Source organism: Pungitius pungitius, chromosome 13, assembly GCF_949316345.1.
Source record: "Pungitius pungitius chromosome 13, fPunPun2.1, whole genome shotgun sequence".
NCBI classification, from domain to species: Eukaryota; Metazoa; Chordata; class Actinopteri; order Perciformes; family Gasterosteidae; genus Pungitius; species Pungitius pungitius.
The window spans coordinates 13583159-13605741 of record NC_084912.1 but is presented as its reverse complement, the minus strand read 5'-3'; the positions used below and the strand labels follow the sequence as shown (position 1 = coordinate 13605741).

The 22583-nt window shown below is 43.5% G+C and overlaps 1 protein-coding gene across 1 annotated transcript; it reads left to right on the top strand.

Moving 5' to 3' along the window:
• The first annotated feature begins 8553 nt into the window (after window positions 1-8553).
• On the top strand, window positions 8554-21649 carry slc1a4 (solute carrier family 1 member 4). Its single transcript, XM_037465436.2, has 8 exons — window positions 8554-9395; window positions 12603-12645; window positions 14019-14084; window positions 15672-15838; window positions 15970-16203; window positions 16939-17133; window positions 17235-17369; window positions 17742-21649. The coding sequence occupies exons 1-8, from the start codon at window positions 8890-8892 to the stop codon at window positions 17977-17979; spliced, it is 1584 nt and encodes a 527-aa protein (XP_037321333.2). The 5' UTR covers window positions 8554-8889; the 3' UTR covers window positions 17980-21649.
• Window positions 21650-22583: the final 934 nt, after the last annotated feature.

The window sequence follows — 22583 nt, the reverse complement described above, 5'->3', positions numbered from 1 at the left end:
GTGTACACGTCTATGAATTCATTTTTAAATTTTTTTTAATCTTTGCTGTTTGGCCCAAACTACGCACTGGTTGGCACGCGTCAGTAACAGTAGAAATTCAAATGAGCCACGCCCACGGGAGCTTGTTGTGTTTACATTGGAAGCAGCGGTTTGACCGCCACCAACAACTCTTCATGCTCAAGTTGAACAACTCCAGCACGTCACTTCTCACAATCACACAAGGAAAACAACATTTGTCTTTGGGTTTTGGCTTCGACAGAATTGGCAGACAAATGACTGCTCTGCATACAGTACTACACAAAACATACTCACACACACACACACAGTGTGTTTACTCGTGTTAGCGATATGATGTCAGGGCCCCCCTCCCCCACCGTGAGATTGGCATCTGTAGTGGATGTAATCTTGCTCCTGGACACTTGTTGGGTGTTATGTTATCCTTATAACCCCGACGATGCAGAAGACCCACCGTTGTTTCATAACGACAAACCGATCTATCGCACACTATCGTGTTTTGTTTTTGCCAGCAGACCACACACACACAGTTTTAAAGACAATAGAACTACTCATTCTCATTAATCCTTCCTTTTATATGGTATGTATTGAAGTGAGAAATAATCCTGTTTACACAAATGTCCCTTTACCTTTTTAAAAGCACGTTGCTGTTCTGTTTGGTAATTTGTTATAAAAACGGCGCCATTCGACTTTTAACTGTGCCGTGCCGCGTCATAAAGGGGATCCGACCTGCCGGCGCAGAGGTGGAAGGATCCACAGCTCATCGTTTGTAGTATTGTCACATAATGTAGTCACAACTTGCACACAGTCCCTTTCTGGCCATTGGCTGACCTCCCGTCTTCTCCACGCATGCGGAGGCCGCACTGGTTACGGGACCGACGTCTTCGGGGTGCAGAGACATGGTGTGTGTTTGGGGGCGATGCACCTGAAATGCTTTAATGCTCCACGAATACGACGCAGTCGGGTTAGAACTAAAAGGCTCAAAGTTTAAAAGAACAATCCACCCTGGGGTACTTTAACGCATCACCAACCATTATTGCTCCATCTCGTACAGCAGTGTCCGTGTGGTGATGGGTGGTAAATCATCTCAAGGCTTCTTCTGGTGAAATGGGATGCTGGGTCCCCTCCCCTCCTCACTGGGTATAACTGTTAGATATCAATGGAATACGGTGACTTTACAAAAGCACTCTGATGTTCAAAGCTGCATTCATCCTTCTTCTTTGTTTTGCTTTTTGCCAACAACCAGCCGCTTCTCCTGAAAAGTGTATTTTCCACCCAACACAATAACACCGTGGAAAACGTTTGGAGGGAAACGTGTTTTGTGGCTTTTTTTTATAGTTTGGAGACGTTGAGAGAGAAGTGAAGTAGTATAGGAAGGTCATTTTGTGTTGGGGCATCGTAACGAGCCTGGAACAAAACTTATGACTCATTGCTGTCCTAGAAGGTGCTTTGGCACCAAGTTCGATGCAGCATCATTTCAAAGCAACAATGTCGCAGATGTTGAGCGCAGCTTTAAAGTTGACACTGCAGAAATGCCACGGGGTGGATGTTCTTCTAAAAGTAGTCCCTCCTGAAGGACACAACCCACCAGGAACATAGGGAAGCTGGATGTTTTGGTGTTTTTTCCGAGCAGAGGTCCCAGCTGGTGGGGCTGGGGAGTGTTATGTCTGACTCATCTGTTGGCCGACGGGTCGCGGCGGCGTCTGCGACCTGCGCCACAAGAAGGTCGTTTGCTTCCCAGCATGCATTTGACTTCCGCTCGTACATAAACAAACTGCATTTAGAGAGCATTGGGAGGCGTGCAGGGAAACGTTTGCAGACGACTGTCATGTTTAAATTTTGAAGTGCTTGTTTCTGTCAATGAAGTTATTTATTCATGTTGTCTTTTTCTTCTGTGTAAATATATTTATTTTTGATGTGACGTGAAAATTTGGATTGTAAATGTGTGTACAGAATGTATCAGATAGGAATGTATCTGGGAATGGAATTATGGGTGGAAGCCATTTTTATATATAGATATACATACATACATACATCTTTATATATATTTAAATATTGATGTATAGATATATACCTATATAGACCTATATAGTTATATTATCAGTTTGTTGATTTGTCATAGATTTTTGTGGGGTGGCGGCCACGACTTTTTACATCCTTTTTGTACCTTTTTTTTTTTTTTTTTTTTCACCGTCCCCCCCCCCCCCCCCAGTTGTGGAGGCGAACAGTTCATGCAGCAATACTCAGATGTCAACGACTCCAAAGCCTGTCACACATGCTTCAATGCCAAAAGTAATGTACATAGAAAGAACAACTTTCGAGCTCCTGAGGCTTTTTTCTTTTTTCTCCTGTTTTCGTCGATCAGTGTTACTGAACCTTGTTTTTGGCGCCGCACCGAGCATGCGGCGCCTTGAATTGCCGAGCGAGGCCCATTTCTTCTGCGAAGGCTGTATTTTACAGACCTCAGAGCTGTGCCTTTTTCTATGCAATACACACACGGAGAGAATCTATCAGCTGATCACTGTATTTGGATCCAAATGTGGACTGTAGATAATAAATGTGTATATATATATGTATGTGCGTGTATATTTATATCTATATATACACACGTGTGTGTGCATATATATGTATAGTATACGAGATGAATGAATTTGAAAAAAGTCTTAGTTTTGTAGTTTCATATATCTATCTATAGATATAATTTATATGTGTGTGTGGGTGTATATATATACATTTATATATATACACAAACAATAAACTGTAACAAGAGCAAAAGCCTGTTTTGTCTGCTTTCTGTGTAAATAGCTTCATATTTACCTAATTGACATGCGATCACTTTGTCCATGAAAATCCCGACCGAAGGAAAATGAACCATAACAGCTTACTCGTGTGTGGACCACCATTCCTGGGGACAGTCATCCATGCCCCTCCCCCCCCAAAGAAATCTCGTGATAAAAAAAATGACGGCGTTAAATATGTTAACGTTAATGCAAATCCATTTTAACTGACAGCACTAGTTCAAATATTATTAGAACTTTTAAAAATTGAACCATGAATGCGAGACGAGGGTTTTTGTTTTATAGTGAAGAAACGCTGACTCATCTCCTCGCTATAGGACTCCTTCCTGCAGTGCTCTATAGGCTCTAAAATATTTTACCAGTCAGGTCCAGAACGGTGTTGAACAATCTTCTTTATTCGACTCCTCACACGTGCTGCCAGGTGAGCGGGCTTTTCATCCTGGCGGGTTCTGCTGTGTCGCGTAATGCTATTGGTCCGGACGTTGCAATGACTCAGCACTGACTCTGATCCAGGCTGTAGGGCCGTGGGGCTCCACACGTAAACAGAAAATGCTGCAGCGCCACTTCCTGTTTCAGCCAGCAACAAAATCCAAACTAGTCGTCCAGTCAAGTGGTCAGTGAGATTAGAGTAAGGTGTCCACACACGGGTCTCCCCACCAAACACACATGCATAGCTTTGTTTGCTCTTGTTTCCTTACAGCTCAGAACATTACCCCCAAAAAATCAAAGAACAAAGGCATCTGTACGGAAAGAACCTCATGGAATCTGCTTTGGCAGCATTTTTTACGGTTGTTTAAAGTGATTTCTTGAAGAAAGTGATTCCTTCAAACATGTTTATCATTGTTTAAGAAGGAAGGGGCGTAATCGCGGTCGTTTCCACGTTCATGTGAGTTGTAGAACCCAGTAGAAGACCAGTGCTCTGCACCCTTCAGTGCCTCCAGCTTGTTGCTCTGACTGCCTTCTTCTTTGCGCGGGATACTGTGTGTCTCTGGGGAGCAGCTCAGTAGTCTCCATTATGAAGCTCAGCATGCGTCTCTCTCTCTCTTTTCATAGTTTCCGGCGGCACGGTGCCAACGTTGGCCACCGATGAGCAGCCAGGACTCCTGACCCGCAGGCTGCTGGTTATTTACAGCATTCAGGCCGCGCAGCTGCGAGGAGACGGGACAATCCGTCTCTATTGGTTGGGGAAAGTGTATTTTAACTTAGCAACAGCGCGAGCTAAGGTCACCGAGGACAAAGCAGAAGGCCGCAAGCAGCAGGGACAGAGGGACAGAGGGCTATTTTAGTGCTCGGCCCGTCTTCTACACACTGCTTCTCTTTTGTTTGGTTCAATGTGGCTTTTATGGAAGATGGATAACACAAACTGAGCGATGTTTGTGCCGTAATCAAAATTGAGTGAAATATTGAAAAAAACACCACTGGATGTCTGTTTGATGTAAGTTTGATCTAAACAGGGTTTAAAAAGGGAAGATAATTAAAACTTAAGCCATACATACAGTACATTACCCACAATGCAATGTTACCACTTACACATTGGCGGGATGTTTTGCTATTTTTTCTATCATAGCCTTAATCTGTTTCCCTTAACAGAGATGAGTAGATGTCTTTTAAACGTCACACTTTCAGATCATTTTCTTCTGGAGATTTACATATGCAAGACCTGTTCATATTTCAATGCCTCCTGCTAATATTGGACCTCAATACAAAGGCACTGTTTTTTTTTATTCAACCTAATATTATTATGATTATTATTCTTAACGTAGTATTGTTCACAAATAGATGACAAGATAATTACTTTTTTTAATTACTATTTTTTTTAAATAATATTAATACAAATTATTCATGTACTCATATTGCATTAGAGGTATTCTTAGAAATATGTTCTTGTATGTAATAACACAATTTATCCATTTACATTTCAGTTCAGTTACTAAAGTGTTGTATAATAACAATCATAACGGTCTGAATTACAAAATAAAAAAGGCTGATTCAATAGGTGGTTTAAAAACTGAAGGAGCCGGAAGTGTATTAACGTGTTTCTTATCTCTCTGACCTTTGTCTGCTGATTGAAAGCACAAGAGCAGCAGCTTTGTTACAGCGCCACCTTGCGGTTAAATACTAGAGGCACAGTAAGGGTTCACACAGCCTCACGTGGACATATCAGTATTTCATCCCATGCTATTTATGAATATCCATCCTTATACCATAGAGAGGAGGCTCTCTTTCTGTACTCTCTTGTCTCTAAAGGTCAAACTATTTCATCCCCCTTGCCTTTTATTAATAGAAAAAGTAAAAGCACTAAATGAGCGCGTGGCAGCGGCCTGTAGGAGGCTCAGAGCGCTGGCCGTGGTGCTGACAGGCCTTCTACAGACCCTCCTCTGAGGACTCTCCTCCTCTGCTGACCTGACAATGACGGCTAAACCCCATCCCACTGGCACTGCTGTGTAAGTGCAACAATGTGGGAATCAAACTGGGAGGAGCATTGGTTTCATCTCGCAGATAGTGGCTTATAGTGGGATGATTTCCCGCTACACTAATTGTGTTAACAGGTGTCTGGTATTAACACCAGCACTTCAATTAGTAAAGCAGCTGGAATAAATAGGCCAAGAGAACAAACCCCTCCCCAATCAGAAATGAAAAACGTGAGCAAGACTGTGGATGGGAGGCGAGCGCGGTCGTCCTCCAATCAGAGGGTTGCGTGTCAATGTGTCCTTGGGCAAGACACTTAACCCCAGCAATGCTCTACAGCAGGGCTATTCAATTACAAATTCAGTTGGGCCAGATTTTCAAATCGAGAAAGGTTAGTTGGGCCAGTCATTTCAGCGTTTCTCTTTTGAATTTGGTCAGTTTGCACAGCAAAAGGTGCATAGAAAACTCACAATATCATTAAGTTTCCTTTTGAAATAAAATAAACATCTTGCTCATATTTGACCCATGCAGGAACATCTCAAAGTGCATAAAAATAAAAAGTGCGCAGTATTCACAACTATAACTAACTACACAAGGTGTACTACTGCACATTGAGGGAACATATTTTAAATCACCAACATGTGTGATTACACATGCCACATTATATTGATGTAGGTAGGCTACATTTATCCTGCTGACTTAGTGGGAGAGGTGACATTTTTTGTTTTGAACGAGAGCAGTGACTGTTGTCAATGCAATCCGGAGGCATTGATGGACGGTACGGTCAGTCAGGGAGCCACGAGAGTTGCTTTTTATCGAGTTCATGTGTGAAAAACTTGACTCACATGTGTACGTTGATCCAAACATTCTGAGGATGACGATCGCTACTCTACACGGACACCTGGCCAACAGTAGTGTGTGAATGCTATTGAAGGGCGGGTCTTGGCGTGGCCATAGTGTATGGAAGTAAATCTGTGCCATCGGGGGTTGAAATAAAAAGTTGATTGAATTTCTAGCACTGAATATTTATGCATTGAAATTATGTACCTGAATGTTTTTCAACATTAAAACACCGCAAAAAAATTCAACCTAAAAAAAAAAAATGTTGAAATATTCGAAATGGAGGCTACAATATTCAACCGCAAAAAATTCAACCTTGGCACACCAATATGCGGAGGCTACAATATTCAACCCAAATAAATTCAACCTTGGCACACAAACATCCGGGACACTAAGGTAGAGCAATCGATTCTAGATTCAAGATCAGTAGCGTGCGTCAAGCTAAAGGAGCGAGCACCCAAAACACCTTCGGCTTCGGATTGTATCCATGTCCAATAATAACGGGGCTTTAACTCTTCTTCATGTCATCAGTGTGGCAACGTATGAAGAAATACATAAAAGAACATATAATGTTCACCCTAAACCAAAACGTTTGCTTGCCACTGACGATATACAACTCTATTAAAATATACAAATCAACTGAAGTCGATTAAGCTCGGTTGGCCGAGTGGGTAGCACAGCCGCTCTGTGGCATTACGTTATTTTGCGCGACACGGTTCGAATCCCGGTTGTGGCGGACTTTTAATAAATGTTCTTTTATGTATTTCTTCATACGTGGCAGTGAAGTAGTGCTCACTTATACAATCGTAATCGCTGCAATGGATATGGGATGCATTTTTGAACATTTTCAGAACAATATGTTTGCAAATGTGTGACGACTCAAGTGACGGAGGCAGACAACACCTGCCTGCCGGGGGGAAACAAACACGCACCCGTAGCCAAACCAGTAGGTTCAAAAACCAGTAGGCACGTAACACCGGGGGAAAACAAACACGCACCCGTAGCCAAACCAGTAGTTCAAAAACCAGTAGGCACGTAACACAGTCACTGAAAAATGGGTTCTCGTTTCAGACTTTACGAGCAAATACAGGATCCCTTTGAGATAAATTCTAAAGCCTCGCATTAAGACGTACATCCCTTTATGTAAGACTCTGCGCTACTTGCAGGTCGCTGTGTTGTGCCAGATCCTCAATAAAGTTTTCCCATGGTCATGAAGACTCATTTAACGTTACGTGGACTTTGAATGTCGCTTAATACCCAACTGAGATCGGCTTGTGCCGCTGTGAAAAAGGATCCTTCCACCGACGCTACTGCGGTTATTCCTGCATGTCCTGTCGGGTTTATGCGTCTGCGCGCTCCGTTAAAGCCGCTGCCCCCCCCCCCACTACGATACAGCGGCTCATCTGCCTCTTCAAGCGCGTTCCTGGTTTTCAAAACTCCGCCAATCACTCCTAACAGCTTGTCGAAGGATCTCAGCATCATTAAATGAATTCAAAACTAGAAGAAGAGGCGTATTGTGAGCGGCTGTACGCTCTCGTTTAACTTCCGCTTAGTTCATGTCCAACACAGTCTGTTAATGTACAAATGTCAGCTGTCTATTACGGAATCTTACAGACACAAACCACACTGATGACATGAAGAAGAGTTAAAGTCCCGTTATTATTGGACATGGATACAATCCGAAGCCGAAGGTGTTTTGGGTGCTCGCTCCTTTAGCTTGACGCACGCTCCTGATCTTGAATCTAGAATCGATTGCTCTACCTTAGTGTCCCGGATGTTTGTGTGCCAAGGTTGAATTTATTTGGGTTGAATATTGTAGCCTCCGCATATTGGTGTGCCAAGGTTGAATTTTTTGCGGTTGAATATTGTAGCCTCCATTTCGAATATTTCAACATTTTTTTTTTTTAGGTTGAATTTTTTTGCGGTGTTTTAATGTTGAAAAACATTCAGGTACATAATTTCAATGCATAAATATTCAGTGCTAGAAATTCAATCAACTTTTTATTTCAACCCCCGATGGCACAGATTTACTTCCATAATAGTGGGGGAAAAAATATCGCTGGCGGGACCTTATTTTCTCTTTTATACTGTCTATTGCGGAACTACGGGCTGGGCCACTCTGAGGTTGCTTTCGGGCCGCATGTGGCCCGCGGGCCGCCAATTGAATAGCCCTGCTCTACAGCGTGTGAATGTTAGTAACTGATGGGCAGGTGCCACTGTGCATGGTAGGTCCTGTCATCAGTGTATGAATGGGTGTGAATGGGTGAATGATGTGATAGTGTTAAAGCGCTTTGAGTGGACTATACAAGTACAGTCCATTTACTATTCCTTTATGTTGGATATTCCAGGAATAAACATGGATGCCAATATCCTTACAAACTCAAATATGGGAGCATATTATTTTTCTTAATACACATATACATTCTTTATTTAATGTAAAAGACAGTGAAAATTGAGAGTGGACTAAAAAGTCTAGCTCTGCTGCTGTAACGATCCCATTTGTTCAGTTGAGAGCCACATTGCCAGAGACCCCGGCAATCTCCCCTACTCTTGCATCATGTGCTCTATTAAAGCGCCGGCTTTTGTGCGCATGTTCCGCCGGCCGTCCGTCGTCGTAGCTCCATCTCCATTGGCTCCCCACTTCTCACTCGGCACCCAGCCTCCCACACCGCGCCTGTCTTCTCCCCACAGCAGAGTGCGTGCGCTTATAGTGTGTGTGTGTGTGTTTGTGTATGTGTGCGCGCGCGCGTGTACATCCGACCCACGCTGTGCCTCGGAACTCTGGACTCCAGACGCGCTAATCTGAAGCGAAATTCACTCAAATAAGATGGAGAAAAAGAGCGAGATCAACGGGCACGCCGTGCCCGACTCGGCGTCCAGCGGGCGGACCGTGGAGCCCGGCGCGCGGCGCAGCTGCGTGGGGCATCTGAAGGAGTTCCTAAGGAAGAACCTGCTGGTGATCATGACGGTGTCCGGCGTGCTGGTGGGCGTTGGGCTCGGCATGCTGGTCCGCGGCATGGACCTGACCAAGGCGCAGATGGCCCATTTCGCCTTCCCCGGCGAGATGCTCCTGCGGATGCTGAAGATGATCATCCTGCCCCTGGTGGTCTGCAGCCTCGTGTCCGGCGCCGCCAGCCTGGACACCCGCTCCCTGGGGAAGCTGGGGGGCATCGCGGTCGCCTACTTTCTAGTGACCACGCTGATCGCCTCAAGCATCGGGGTCGCGCTGGCCTTCATCATCAAGCCCGGCGTGGGCGCGGGGTCCCTGAGCCTGGAGCTGGAGACCGTCAGCAGCAACAAGGAGACCGCCGACTCGTTTTTGGACCTGGCCAGGTATATAACACACCATGACTTCCATTGATGGGTGAGAAGCACACAGTGGTCTTTTGTCTTCTTCGGAGGGATTGTGGCACACAGCGTGTCCGCATGACGCGTAAACCGGCTCCACGCATGGAGTCCTGCGAGACAGGCGCGCACACGTGCTCCTAAACTTCATTGGGACGTGTGTAGCATGCAGATGAGGGTGACATCACAGAGCAGGTCAGCGCACCCTGCGGTTGGCTAAAAAGAAATAAAAGCGAGAAAAGAAGTGAATGGTGATGTTTGTTCTGTCAGAAGAGGTCAGGGGGGCCCGATCTGGGATCCGTGAAAGTCTCAGTCGATCGCTGCAAAAAGAGACAAATGTTGTAATAAAGTTAAGGCTTGTGGAACTCAGTGGGAGCGCCTCGGGTTGTAATTGTGATTCGGGGAGGATCACGCTGCTCGCGGTCGGTACGGGGCGGTGTGGACGAAGATGCCTACTATGGGATTTCGTTTTCGTAATGAAACGTGCACATATGTAGGCCAATCTCAGATCACATCAGAAGAACTGTGATTTCTTTTTTCACCGTGTCCACTTAAAAGTACCCAATTATCGATTTTATTTACTATTGAGATGTGTGATTAATTTACGTAGATTTTAGGGGCATTTATTGACCAAAGGTCAACCATAACGTAGCCTTATTTCCACCTCTGTCATGCAAGGTTTGATTGAGCAGGCACCATAATGTAGAGATGTTTCTATTTCTTACCTGTTATCATATGTTCAAATGGCAGAATTCTACTTTTAGGAGGTAAACAAGCAGGTTGCTGGTTGAAACTTCCAGCTACTGGCTTGTTCAGCCCCAATAAGAAGTTCCCGCGGTGTGAGGGAACGCTGAGGGGTGGGAAAGAGCGCAGGGTACTTTGAGGATGGATAACATCGTGAAGCACAAGCTGCCGCTGTCAGCATTCCTCCCTGATAACAATAGCAGGTGGAAGGGCGGATTTTGCTTCCCATCATAGAGTTCACACTTGTACTGGTGACCACTTGCTTTACTGCAGACATTCCAGGAAGGATCAGAGCAGGATTCAGAACGCTTCATTCTGAAGCGTTTAAGGGTCATTTTCATCCACTCAGGTTAGTCGCAGCATGCAAGTGTCGAGCCGTTGAAACGCGACACGATTGCTCAAGTCAGTATATTGTCTTAATCAGTCGCTCCTTTTCCCTTTGAGGGTTTTACGATTCCTCTGTCAACACACTGCCATTCCTTGGACCAAGTTTCCACTGAGCTTTCAAATGAACCGGAGAGAAAAGACCCACATTATTCCAAGTTAAACTCCATTCTTTAAAAAACCCTTCCAACCGCCATTGAATTTCTTCATGATGTAAAACAAACTCATCTCAAACAAAAGCACCAGCAACACTGAAGAGACTGCTGTTCAACTCACGTAACATTGTTAAGTAAAAAAAACCTTGTTGCGTTTCTCATTTTCTTTACTAATACTAATTACATAGAAAAATCTTATGTTGCATAACAAACATTATTTTAATCCAGAGCACGCTCTAAACCTCACCGAATAGTTCTGCGCTGCAATGTTCATGTTGCCGGACATTTGTAACAAATGGAAATGAACAAATAAACTTTTGTAAGGTGTGCTACAAACCAGTGTATGTATCGAACTGTGGCAAAGTCACAATTATAGTATTAAAATAAATGTAATCAATCCTATTTTTCTCTCTTGCCAACAATAAAGAAGTTGATTATAAGAAGAAAATAAATAACTATAAAAGGGTCAAATTCTAATTCTAGGAAAGTGTTTTTTATATATGATAATAACTTACTGTAGAATGAATCTTTAATGGAAAATGCATGTCCTGCTATTATAGAAAGTCAAAATCACTCCTGATCACTTTGGCTGGATAACCTGCTTCTGCTGCCTTTTATGAAAAGGATCATGAACAATGTTTGCCTTCAATTAATTAGGAAATCAAGAAGTTTCGTAACAGCTTTGAAATGTCAGCCTGCAGAGGAGAAGCGGGGCTCCCGGTGGGAAAAGCCCGCTGTGCTCTCTGCTCTGGTTTCCAGAGTTAATCCGGATCCCGGCCCGGCTCATGTGACAGCAGGACACTTTGTTTTCAAGAATCCGACTAAAAAAAATACAATTTTTAATTACATTATGAATCAAACGAATGAGTAAGTGAGTGACGTTACACTCACAACCGAGGCTGACATATGGAACAGCTGGAGCTGCATTTGGACCTGGACTAAATGCAGAGTTGACAGGGGTCACGGGGTCACGGGGGTTGTGGACCGAATTGCTGTGGCGTGGCCATGGGAAGAGATGAGAGCAAAGTCTGTATATTCCTTTGCACAGTACAGTGTGGCCACAGTGGATACAGTTACACAAAACACACTGATACATGGAGGCCTCCAGTAATCCCTGTATGCTTATTTTACACCAGTGAAAATAAACTCGGCACAGTGCCTTAATGGAAAGACTGTCAAGCTGTCGTAATGGATTTATAAATAATGATTGCTTCTAGGTCAAAAATATGTATTTTTAATATAATAATATTGGATGGTTTATAATCTCCGGAATGTAAAGAAGTCTTTAAACTTCTGAACGAGCAGGAAAAATAAGCCTGCCTTCAATAAATTAAATTCCCATACTACTGTACTGACTTATGTTCCTCACCGATTACAATCACAGTTTGAAACGCGTGTTTTACATTAAAACCCAAACCCAAAAAGTGAGTAAGAATGAACAAGAGTACTTGGCATTAAAACTACTTGTTTAGGTTTAACCAATAAGTATTTTATTTAGATTGGATGCAAACATTGGTGTATAGACAAAAACCTGTGTTCTTTTGACACATCCACCACCCTCATCTCGCGGAATCGTTTTAAATCACAAGAAAACGTTATCCACAACCAAATCCTCATTCTGTTTGTGTGAGAAGGTCATTGGCCACAGGAGAAACGGCTTGGCAAAACTAAACGCTCATTTTCAGCCTCCATGAATATCTACTCCTAGTGAAGAGCGTGTTGATTTGATTTTGAGAACAAACAGCAGGGAATTTCGGGAGCCTTGGCTTTTCCTTCTCATTCAGAAGGCCCAATCTAGGTTCCTGGGTTTAGGCATAAATGTTGTATTTCGTGAGTATTTTGTCGATTACAAATATCAACCCCTGCATTTTCTGTGGAGCTAACTCGTTTTTTTTTTGTCTTTCTTCCTCAGGAATTTATTCCCAGCAAACTTGGTGGCTGCTGCTTTCCGTTCTGTGAGTGCCAACACACCACTTCCACACCACACTGTCCACCCCCCTCCCCCGGCCACCTCCAGACAATTGCCCCTTTTTGATCACCGGGTTCATTCTTTTCACTCTCTGTCTGGCGTGGACAGTTCATCAGAATTTATTTCATAATGCGGATTCTGCTCGGTCGTTTATTCACGGTAAAACGGGGCGGTGAATCGGCGCCGAGAGTCTCCGAAGGCCTCTTTAAGAGGTTCGCCGCTCTCCACTGCCCGCCAAAGCACTTCTTTACCCTGCTCCTCGCCAGCCGTTACCATGGCGAAACCATTCCATTTTGGCCAGCCTAGCAACAGGGCTCGGCCCGCTGCTCCTCAAACGCGGTCCGCTCCACTTCCTAGAATTATGGTCGCGGCTGTTAAGGCTAAAAGGAGAACAGGGAAAGTTCAATATTTGGGGATGCATTGATATGCAATGGAAAAACACACATGAAGAAGAACAGAGTGTGCACGCGGACATGTAGTCGCACACACACACACACACACACACACGCAGAACCGACTGGCTCAAACTCGCCTAAAACCAGGCCAGCAGATTACAAACTCACAAACAAGCCAGTGACTTCTTACAGAGGGAGGAAGTGGAGTTTCAAAGTGCAGCCAGGTCACTGAGTTCAATATTCACCCCTCACAGCGAGCCTATACTGTGGCAGAGCCCCCGTGGAATGAGTCCAACTGTGACTTAAACCACGAAAAGCAGAGGAGAGGGGAGGTTAACACAACATGACAAGCAGCTAGATGTTTATAAAGACATTTAAGCAAATGATTAGCCCATGGGGGAAGGCTGTCTTGGTTAGTTTTATGACTATAATCAGGTGCTTTAATATATTTGAAGTATCTAAAACCCAATTTAAAGTCCAATTCGTCAAGATGTCAGAAACCTTTTATTCAAGAGGACTTTGTAAAGAAATGCAGAGCGGGTGGGGGGCTTTGCTGCAGTCCTGGAGGTCTCTACTTAAAGACTGCTAACTTTAATGAAAGGCCTTTAAACTTGCACATCAACTCCATGCACATGCATGCATTCTGTATGAAACCAATGTACAGACGTGTGCTGTTAAGGGGACGTCCTTTTCTCCACCATTGTCAGCCCATGAAACCAAGCTGAGCAACATTTTAAAAATCCCTCTGGTACAACTATGCAAATGGTATTGAGGTTTTCTCTTGACAGAAGTGCTGCTGTGATAAATTAACTGAAATCGAAATAGTGGATTGACATTTTGTTGGAATACATTTTTTTAATGAAAGTGATGAACATCTTGTTGTTTTTTTTTTCTTGGACAAAGTCTTCAAATATGCACACAACAAAAGTGAACCAGAAGCTTTCCTCCCCCCCTTATGTTGCAGTATGCCACCGAGTACAAGATGGTTGCGGCAGGGAACGACGCCAATGGGACAACCCTTTATCAAAAGGTATGAACTGGAAGAATCCCACGTGTACAATAACACACAGAACACGCCGTGCCTCTCACAGAGCCAACATCCCAAAAGTGCCTCCAATGCCTCAAACCTGCATTCTTTTAAATGGAGGTTGATTGTATTGAAGTCTTTAAAATCAAATGGCAATACTTCTTCGTTGATTTATTACGTCAGTAAACATTCTAAAAATGACTTGTGACTGACAATGACGCTATTGCTATATTGTCCGGACTGGTAGTGTGTTTTCAGTGTTTTTTGGTTCAGGATATTGAAAATGAAATGACCGTTTGCATTCAGTTGTACTTGGCTCCACTTCTAGTACAGCATGTGCACATAACTTTACAGTTATGCAACGGCCTACTGAAAACAGTCTGTCTTTACTGTCCTGCATGTCTTATTTAGAATTATTGAAACCACACTTGTGAATCTACTGACTTTGGCATCTGGTTAAACAGGCATACATACTGTTCTGTTAAAGTAAAAGTAAAAGTCTGGTTTATTTTTGCATTTAAGTGGAGCGGCCGATAAACAAGTGCATGAAGCCTGAAAAAATTGTTTCTGTTTTTGTAGTTTGGTGAGCGTTCGTTTAGTCAAAAGTGTCGACCAGCTGCCACGTCAGCATGACCAACCAGAGGTCCATTGGTTCTGTGACGAAGGTTATGAGTGTACTGTGATGGGTCCGTCTGAAGGGCTGTCAAGAGGGCCGGTTGCAGGTTTCCAGGTGGCCACACAGGGCTTCTCAGGTCCATTGGATGTTGGATCATAGATGAGTGTTCCATGTGACACTAGAACACTTAGAACAAACAGCTGGGTCTGATGAGTTTGATTTAATTTGCTAAATTTTAAACATACAGCCAAACAATCCTCTAAATCCCTTTACATCTCCCCAGTGGCTCTGGCTTTCCACAACTGAGCCAGTATGAGGGAACCGTTGTTGGATCTGATCTTGGCATCGGCCCACAGTATTTGTCTGTTGTGGGTCGAGCTGGACAGACCCCCCCCCCCCCTCCCTCTGCCTCCGCTTCCATTGCCAGGGGATGAAGCTGGTGGAGCTGTGGGAGAGCTTAGAACAATGGAAGGGGGTTGAGCTCAGGATTTGTCCCCGTCCTTATTTGTTATCCATCATCCAGTTCACTGAATCCTTCAACTGCCCCGAGACCTGCTCACCTACGCATGCACCCTGTGTAGCCAGAGGTGCTTAGTGAGCCACTGTGGGATACATCAACACTAGTGTTCTACAGGCTTCCGCCTCCATACTGAATGGTCACAATTGAGTTCCCAGTCCGAGCGGACGGTACGTGCCGCTCCACCGCCGTGGTCCAGACAAAAACATTTTTTTTTTAACAACTAACGGAAGGATGTCAAGCCAACCCTGTGCAGACATGCATTCCCCATCCGGTTCATGCAAAGGACTTTAGTTATCCCCGGATGCACAAAATGTCACATAGATATTAATGGTTCCTGGTCTGGATTTATAATACCCATGTCTAAATTTTAAAACTTCCGCAGTTAAACTCACATTGTGTCTTTTTTTCCATGTTTATGAATCAAGTTCTGACTTTGCTGCGTGCTTTTTTTTAGGTGCCCGTTGGCACTGAAACGGATGGCATGAACATCCTGGGCCTGGTGTTGTTTGCCATGGTGTTCGGTGTGGCGCTGAGGAAGCTGGGAGCGGAGGGCGAGGAACTTATTCGGTTCTTCAACGCCTTCAACGAGGCCACCATGGTGCTGGTGTCCTGGATCATGTGGTCAGTAGAGTTGGGATAGTTCTGTGGTACCAATAGTGATATATTTGGACTGTTTCTGATGGTATTTCTTGCACTAAACCGTTCCTTCTCATCCCACGTTCCGACCCTTTGTGAACTCTTCCTCCTCTCAGGTATATCCCTTTTGGCATCATGTTCCTGGTGGGTAGTAAGATTGTGGAGATGGAAGACGTGGTTCTTCTGGTCACCAGTCTGGGAAAATACATCTTCGCTTCAATCCTGGGCCACGTCATTCACGGGGGCATCGTCCTGCCCCTCATCTATTTTGGCTTCACGCGCAAGAACCCGTTCACCTTCCTGTCGGGCCTCATCACGCCCTTCACCACAGCTTTTGCCACCTGCTCCAGGTACGCTGTCACATCGCACCAACATATATATTTCAATTATGATTGTAATTGGACCCTAGTTATCAGAGGGGTGCTTCTAAGCTGACCTCAGGAGTGGCAGCAATGCACATTTACGGTAAAACCCACAGTAATGAAACAAGTGAAATGTATTCTCTAACTTAGAGACCCTGCTTTTTCCTCCAGCCAGCTCTCCATGAATGTATTCAAATTTCTACACAAGATAGATGAACTGTAGATGTAGATTGCCATGCACACTGTCAAATTTGTATATGTTGGTTCTAATTGAGATTGTGTGGTACATTGAACAATGTTTCTTATAAAGCCCAATCTTTAAACTCTGCACTACAGTAAAGGATTTGATGAAGTTTATTCTTTCGCGGCATCAGATCTTCTTTTTTCTCTTTGGGGTCCTTATAAGTCTTATGTGATTGTTATAAGAAAGAGAGAAAGGGAATCACAGTAAGTGGTCTGGCCAGCTGGGAATTGAACCAGGAACATTATGGTCTATGTTTAATGCGCTCCGACCAGTTGAATATCAAGACAGCCCAGGATAACACACTCTATGAATGGCCACAGCTTTGTTAGGAGTCCTCCACAAAGGAGTGTCCCAAACATCTTTGAATGGCCAAGTAGAGTGAATCTAAAGTGAATCTTTAATTGCAAGCATTAATGGTTTCGGTTTCACCTAATTGGCTGATAAACATCATGCTCTTCCTCTCTCGAATTGCTCACCAGCTCAGCAACTCTCCCCTCTATGATAAAATGTGTGGAGGAGAACAACGGCGTGGACAAGCGCATCAGCCGCTTCATCCTCCCCATCGGGGCCACCGTCAACATGGACGGGGCGGCTATATTCCAGTGCATCGCTGCCGTCTTCATCGCTCAGCTCAACAATTTCGAGCTGAACGCCGGGCAGATCTTCACCATCCTGTGAGGAGACAACACACACAAGAACGTCGGGGCATATCCCAGCAAGAGGTCATCTTTCTAGTCCTCTCTAATTCATGGGGTTATTCCATCATTATTCACAGGGTGACGGCCACAGCGTCGAGCGTCGGTGCAGCGGGCATTCCAGCCGGCGGCATCATTACCATCGCCATCATCCTGGAGGCCATTGGCCTTCCGACCAAGGACCTGTCCCTCATGCTGGCTGTTGACTGGATTGTGTGAGTTTTTTTCTTCCTCCATGCAATATTTGCCATGTGTTAGTAGAGCAAACCAACACACACAGCAGCAGGATGGACGTGAACAAGTTTCGATTTTAAACACTGTCCACAAAGACAGTTTCACAGAACAGGTCTTAGGTGGTAAAAATGGCACGCCATGGTTTTAATGTCTTGTAATGTGTACCAAAAATAACAAGTGTTAATAATACGTTTAATTGAGCTGCTTCACCTGTGACCCCAAACAAGAGTTCAAACCCAAATAGAAGCAGCTTAGAACCCGGTAATATGAGCCGCCATAGTGGCTGCTCACACTAATGTTTGCCAACAGTAGACAAAATCTCAGCTGGCGTCCTGCATCAACTGTGTGTGCAGGGATCGCACCACCACGGTGGTGAATGTGGAGGGCGACGCTCTGGGTGCCGGAATCCTACACCACATCAACCAGCAGGAGGTGAAGAAGCTGCAGGAGCGGCAGCAGGACAAGGAGCTGTTGGAGGTCCGCGTGGAGGCGGTGGCCAACGTCCAGGCGGAGGAGGAGACCTCGCCGCTTGTCACGCAACAAATCAAAGCCTCCGCGGCCGTACCGGAAGCCATCGAGTCTGTCCTGTGAGACTCCGAGAGACCTTCTATTTCATCTGACCCATGACCTTTTTGAGCTTTCGCCACTTGCCTCTGACTCAGTATCCGTTCAGACTATAAGGTCACAGAGGGTTTCACTTGTGAGGGAGGTGCCACACTGCAGCAACAGTCTGCAGTGGACCTTGTTTGGATAGTGTGATTTTTAAATTTCGGTCTCTTGGTCTCAATTCCTGGGTTTCCATCCAAGAATATTCCCGCAGAATAGGATATCATAAATTTGTGAATTAATCATTTAAAAAACATTTTGTCAAATTAGCTGTTAAGTAAAACAATTTTTTGATTGAGGCATTTTGCACTAATTAGTGCTGAAAAAAAAAAGTACCAAATTTAAAACATTCCCATAAATGTCGTAGTTGTGTTTGTCTACTGTGCTGTGCAGGATGCTCACGGCCATAAGTTTGTATCTTAGAGCATTCTCAAGTGCATTTCTTTTTTATCTTCAGACAGCAAATACAACGATCAACATTAACCGTAGAACACTAACAACTCGCCAAATGCTCAAAACGTACAGACAAAACCCGGATGGCTGTTCGATCACTTCAACTCAATGGAAAGTATTTGCCTTTTATTTATTCAGCTCACTGGCTTTATGTTCTTTGCTGGATGGAAAGAGCAAACATTTAATGTCAAATCAGAGTGAGAAGAGGTTTAAAAATGGTTGTTTTCTATAATGAGTGTTTTTTTTTAAAAGATGTACCAATTCTTCTCTTGGCTGACCGTCAGCCGTAAATGTCAAACATTAACCCCCCTAAATGACAGGCTAAATATTTGGCCTCTTGCATAATTTGTGTTAAATCCCTGACTAATCTTATTCACCCCTAGGTAAACAAAATGTTGGGGTCATGGTTCACTCACTTAGTAATGAAAATGACTTCACAAGCCAAGTGAAAAGATAAAAAAAAGACAGGTAACTTATCTTCCCGTTCGTTTTCCAGCTGATATCAGTATTTTCCACACATGCTGCACTCATTTTGTAATAGAAGCAGTTCATGTTTGCTTTGGAAATGTGGTTATAGAGTCTGTATCGGCTATTCAAAATGGCTACACACTTAACCACCCAGTCGCCTTAGCTAACCAGATATCAAAAGTTTCTAAATAAATCAGTAGTTTTTAGTTTGGGAATTGGGGGCGAGTAAGCTGTGCACATCTGTGTGTGTGTTGGTATCTTTCTTACCAATTTGTTAACTTAATGTTCCAATTTATTTATAAAAGTAGCTTGTAGCACCTTTGCTAATTGGTTCGATAGACACGTTACCAGGGAGTCTAAAAGTAGTTAGTAGTTAGTTTTGGGCTTTGTTTGCCAGCTAAATCAAACTTTAACATAAGCCAACTGTTTCTTAGCTAATGTTTGCTCAGCTGATATTTCAGGTGTTTAGATTAAGTTGTGGGTAGCTAGCCATTGTATCAAACTAACAGATAATATGAGAAGATTGATTTTTTGAGATAGCGAACAAGCTACTTAAAAGCCACCTCACAGGATCCTGTAGATGACGTAGCCACAAGACACAATTCAAGTTGATCCAACGCTGGTTTGCAAGTACTGTTCAACATGAAAACTCCAGTCTCGCCTTATTCAAACAGGTAGTGAATTCATGGCTGTAGGTAGTTCAGGATTAATCCCAGCAATTTACAACATATTCAAAACATCAAAGCTTCATCAAATGTTTACAGGCAGAAACTGGACCCCAAATGCATCACGAGTTCAGATCATACTGTACAATATTATTTTCAAATCCATTCTTTGATTGTTGTCTAACTGGGGTTTCTAAGGCTTGCGTCATTACAAAAGCCTGAATTGTTTTTCTGACAACTGACTATTTTGTAATTTGGTCTGATAGATACACAATGAACTGTGGTTGCTACTGTAGATTTCTCTAAAGGGAACATTGGACATTGCCATACTTTGTTTTTTTAAATGTGTATTTTCCCCGATATGGGGATGAAATATGTAGGACAGGATCTGCATCATCTCATAGCTGACGTCAGTGCTGTATGAGATACAGTTTGGCATGAAGGAAACTGCCAAATATCTGATGGTTGAAACCTAAAAATTGTCCCTTTACAATGCAGAACTAGACCTGAGGATCAGCCTGTGCTGTCCTCTGGTGGTGACAGGTGTGAATATGAAAATAGCAAACTGAGGATGACGCCAAAACAGCTCTGTTGGATTTTTATGTCTGTCTAAAACCCATCATGTGATTAAATCTGTGGTAAAATGTTCTATTTATTTGATCCAACATTCTTGAGGAAACAACTGGTGATGTGGCTGATCCTGTGATATTATAACATATTTTAATAGGTGAATGAACATCATGTATGTGAACCAGGTGCTGCTTGAGTTATGTATCATGGGTTGTATGTTGACACTGTCCAGAATTAAGAGGAAGTAAACTAGTATTTCCTGTCATTTTAGATTGAACAGATGACTTTTTTAAGCTAACAACTGCTGTGTTAACACAACGCTCTTTGAATAGATGTTGATGACTGAATCTGCTACTATCACATGCTATCACACATAGTGTGGTACATGTACTTGATATATACGTATATATTTGAAATTCATTTATTGTAATTCTTTGTGTATTCTCCTTTCAATACTTTCCTTAAGTGTACCTTTTTTTAATTATGATGTGATTTTTTTAATGACCACTCTTGCCAGTGTATCTGCTGTCAGCAATGTACTTCAATTCCTGTTGAGTTTCATTTCACTTTTTAGGAGTAGCTACTCCCTTGATGTGCCATGTCGATGTGTAACACTGTTTACAGCTGTCTGTTTGCTGTTGGTCCTGCTGTCTGTCAACATTAAAAGTGATACAGTACGTTTTTCACGCAACCCGAACAGAAAGTCTTCTTGTCTTTGTGCTCGTTATCATTGATGTCATGTTGTTATTCAGACTGCTGACTGTGGGCAGCTAAATGAAAAGGAGGAGCAGTAACTGCACATTTCCATGCATTTGGTGACTCATAGAGGCAATGACAGTCCCCCCTCTTTTACAATTGCATAGCAGCTTGAAAAGACTGCAGTAAGACTGCAGTAACATCTGCAATGTACAGTCACACACACATGACCATAAGATGTCTGAATGCTTCTGCAGGAAGTCATTGAGGTCACCAGCACCAGTATCATCCATGCCTGTTTTATGGTTGTATGTTATCTCTTTGTCGTTACTTTGTGTCTTAATGGTCACTGTCAGTCATTTCACAGTTGTTGTTTATCAAGTTTATCTTTTTGGTCATTTTTTCTATCCTAATGGTCTATTCCGTCTCTTTATAGTGATTTTGTGCCCTCTTTTGTCGTATGTTGTCTCTTTTTGGTTATTGTGTGTCTTGTCTTTGGTCATTGCCCATCTCTGTGGTAGTTTTGTGTCCCTTTGTCTTTGTTTGAAACTTCAAACTGAGGCTTTGGTCCAGGGACCCCCCCCCAACCTGTTATTTCACCTTGGTCCAGAGCCTCTATTTGAGTAGTGTCCATGTCCAAGGGCAGCGAAGGTTACTGTTACTTTCATGTTCTTGTCTTAATGAGAATATGGTCTATTTACATTTTTTACTGGTGCAATAATGTTCAATGTCACTTTAACTATTTGTCCCATCTGATAAACAGTCATTGTTAATGTATCCTCGTAAATAAATACATGAGAGCAACAAGACTGTACAGCTTGAACTTCAAGTCAATCTGCTTTAAAATGTGTCATTCTGCTAATGCTGTTTTGAACTGTAATGGCAAGGACAAAGTCCAGAATGGGTGTGTGCATGTTCGGTACAGACGTGAACAGTCTGGTGTTGATATCAGTGTCCTAAAAAACAATGCCACTAAGCACCAAAAAAAGTACATGACCAAATATTGTGCAATCATTGTTCTGATCTAAACATTGAAATCCTAAATATGAGTTAACAAACCACGGCGAAGAGGCATAATAAATAACCATGGATTATTAAAATCAGGATCCTGCAATTGTTCCTGTGTAGAATCCCGGGGGGAAAGAAAGACTGAAAGTTATAGCTTGCATTGAAACAATTGGTTAATTCATTGATCAATGTAACATGAATCTGGTACTATAGTCTGCTGTATGAGTGTAGTGACCTGTTGGAAAGTAGGGTTTGTATATTGTTCAAATTTTAATTTGTATATATCTGTTCCTGAGAAAAAGGGAAGAGGAAAATCTACAAAGCGCTTCAAGGGATTTTACAAGACAGACGCTGAACAGCTTATACTGAGCCCTTCTACACGGCCATCATGGAGTCCATCCTCTGCTCCTCCATCACCGTGTGGTACGCTGCAGCCACAGCCAAGGACAAGGGCAGGCTGCAGCGTGTCATCCGCTCTGCAGAGAGGGTGATCGGCTGCAATCTGCCGTCTCTCCAGGACTCGTTCGCTTCCAGAACCTTAAAGCGAGCTAGAAAGATTGTAGCCGACCCCTTTCACCCCGGACAGAACCTGTTTGTGCCCCTTCCATCCGGCAGGAGGCTGAGGTCCATCAGGATCAAGACGTCACGCCACACTAACAGTTTCTTCCCGTCGGCAGTCGGACTCATCGACAGAGCCCGGGTCCCCCACTGACTGACTCTAACGTCCCA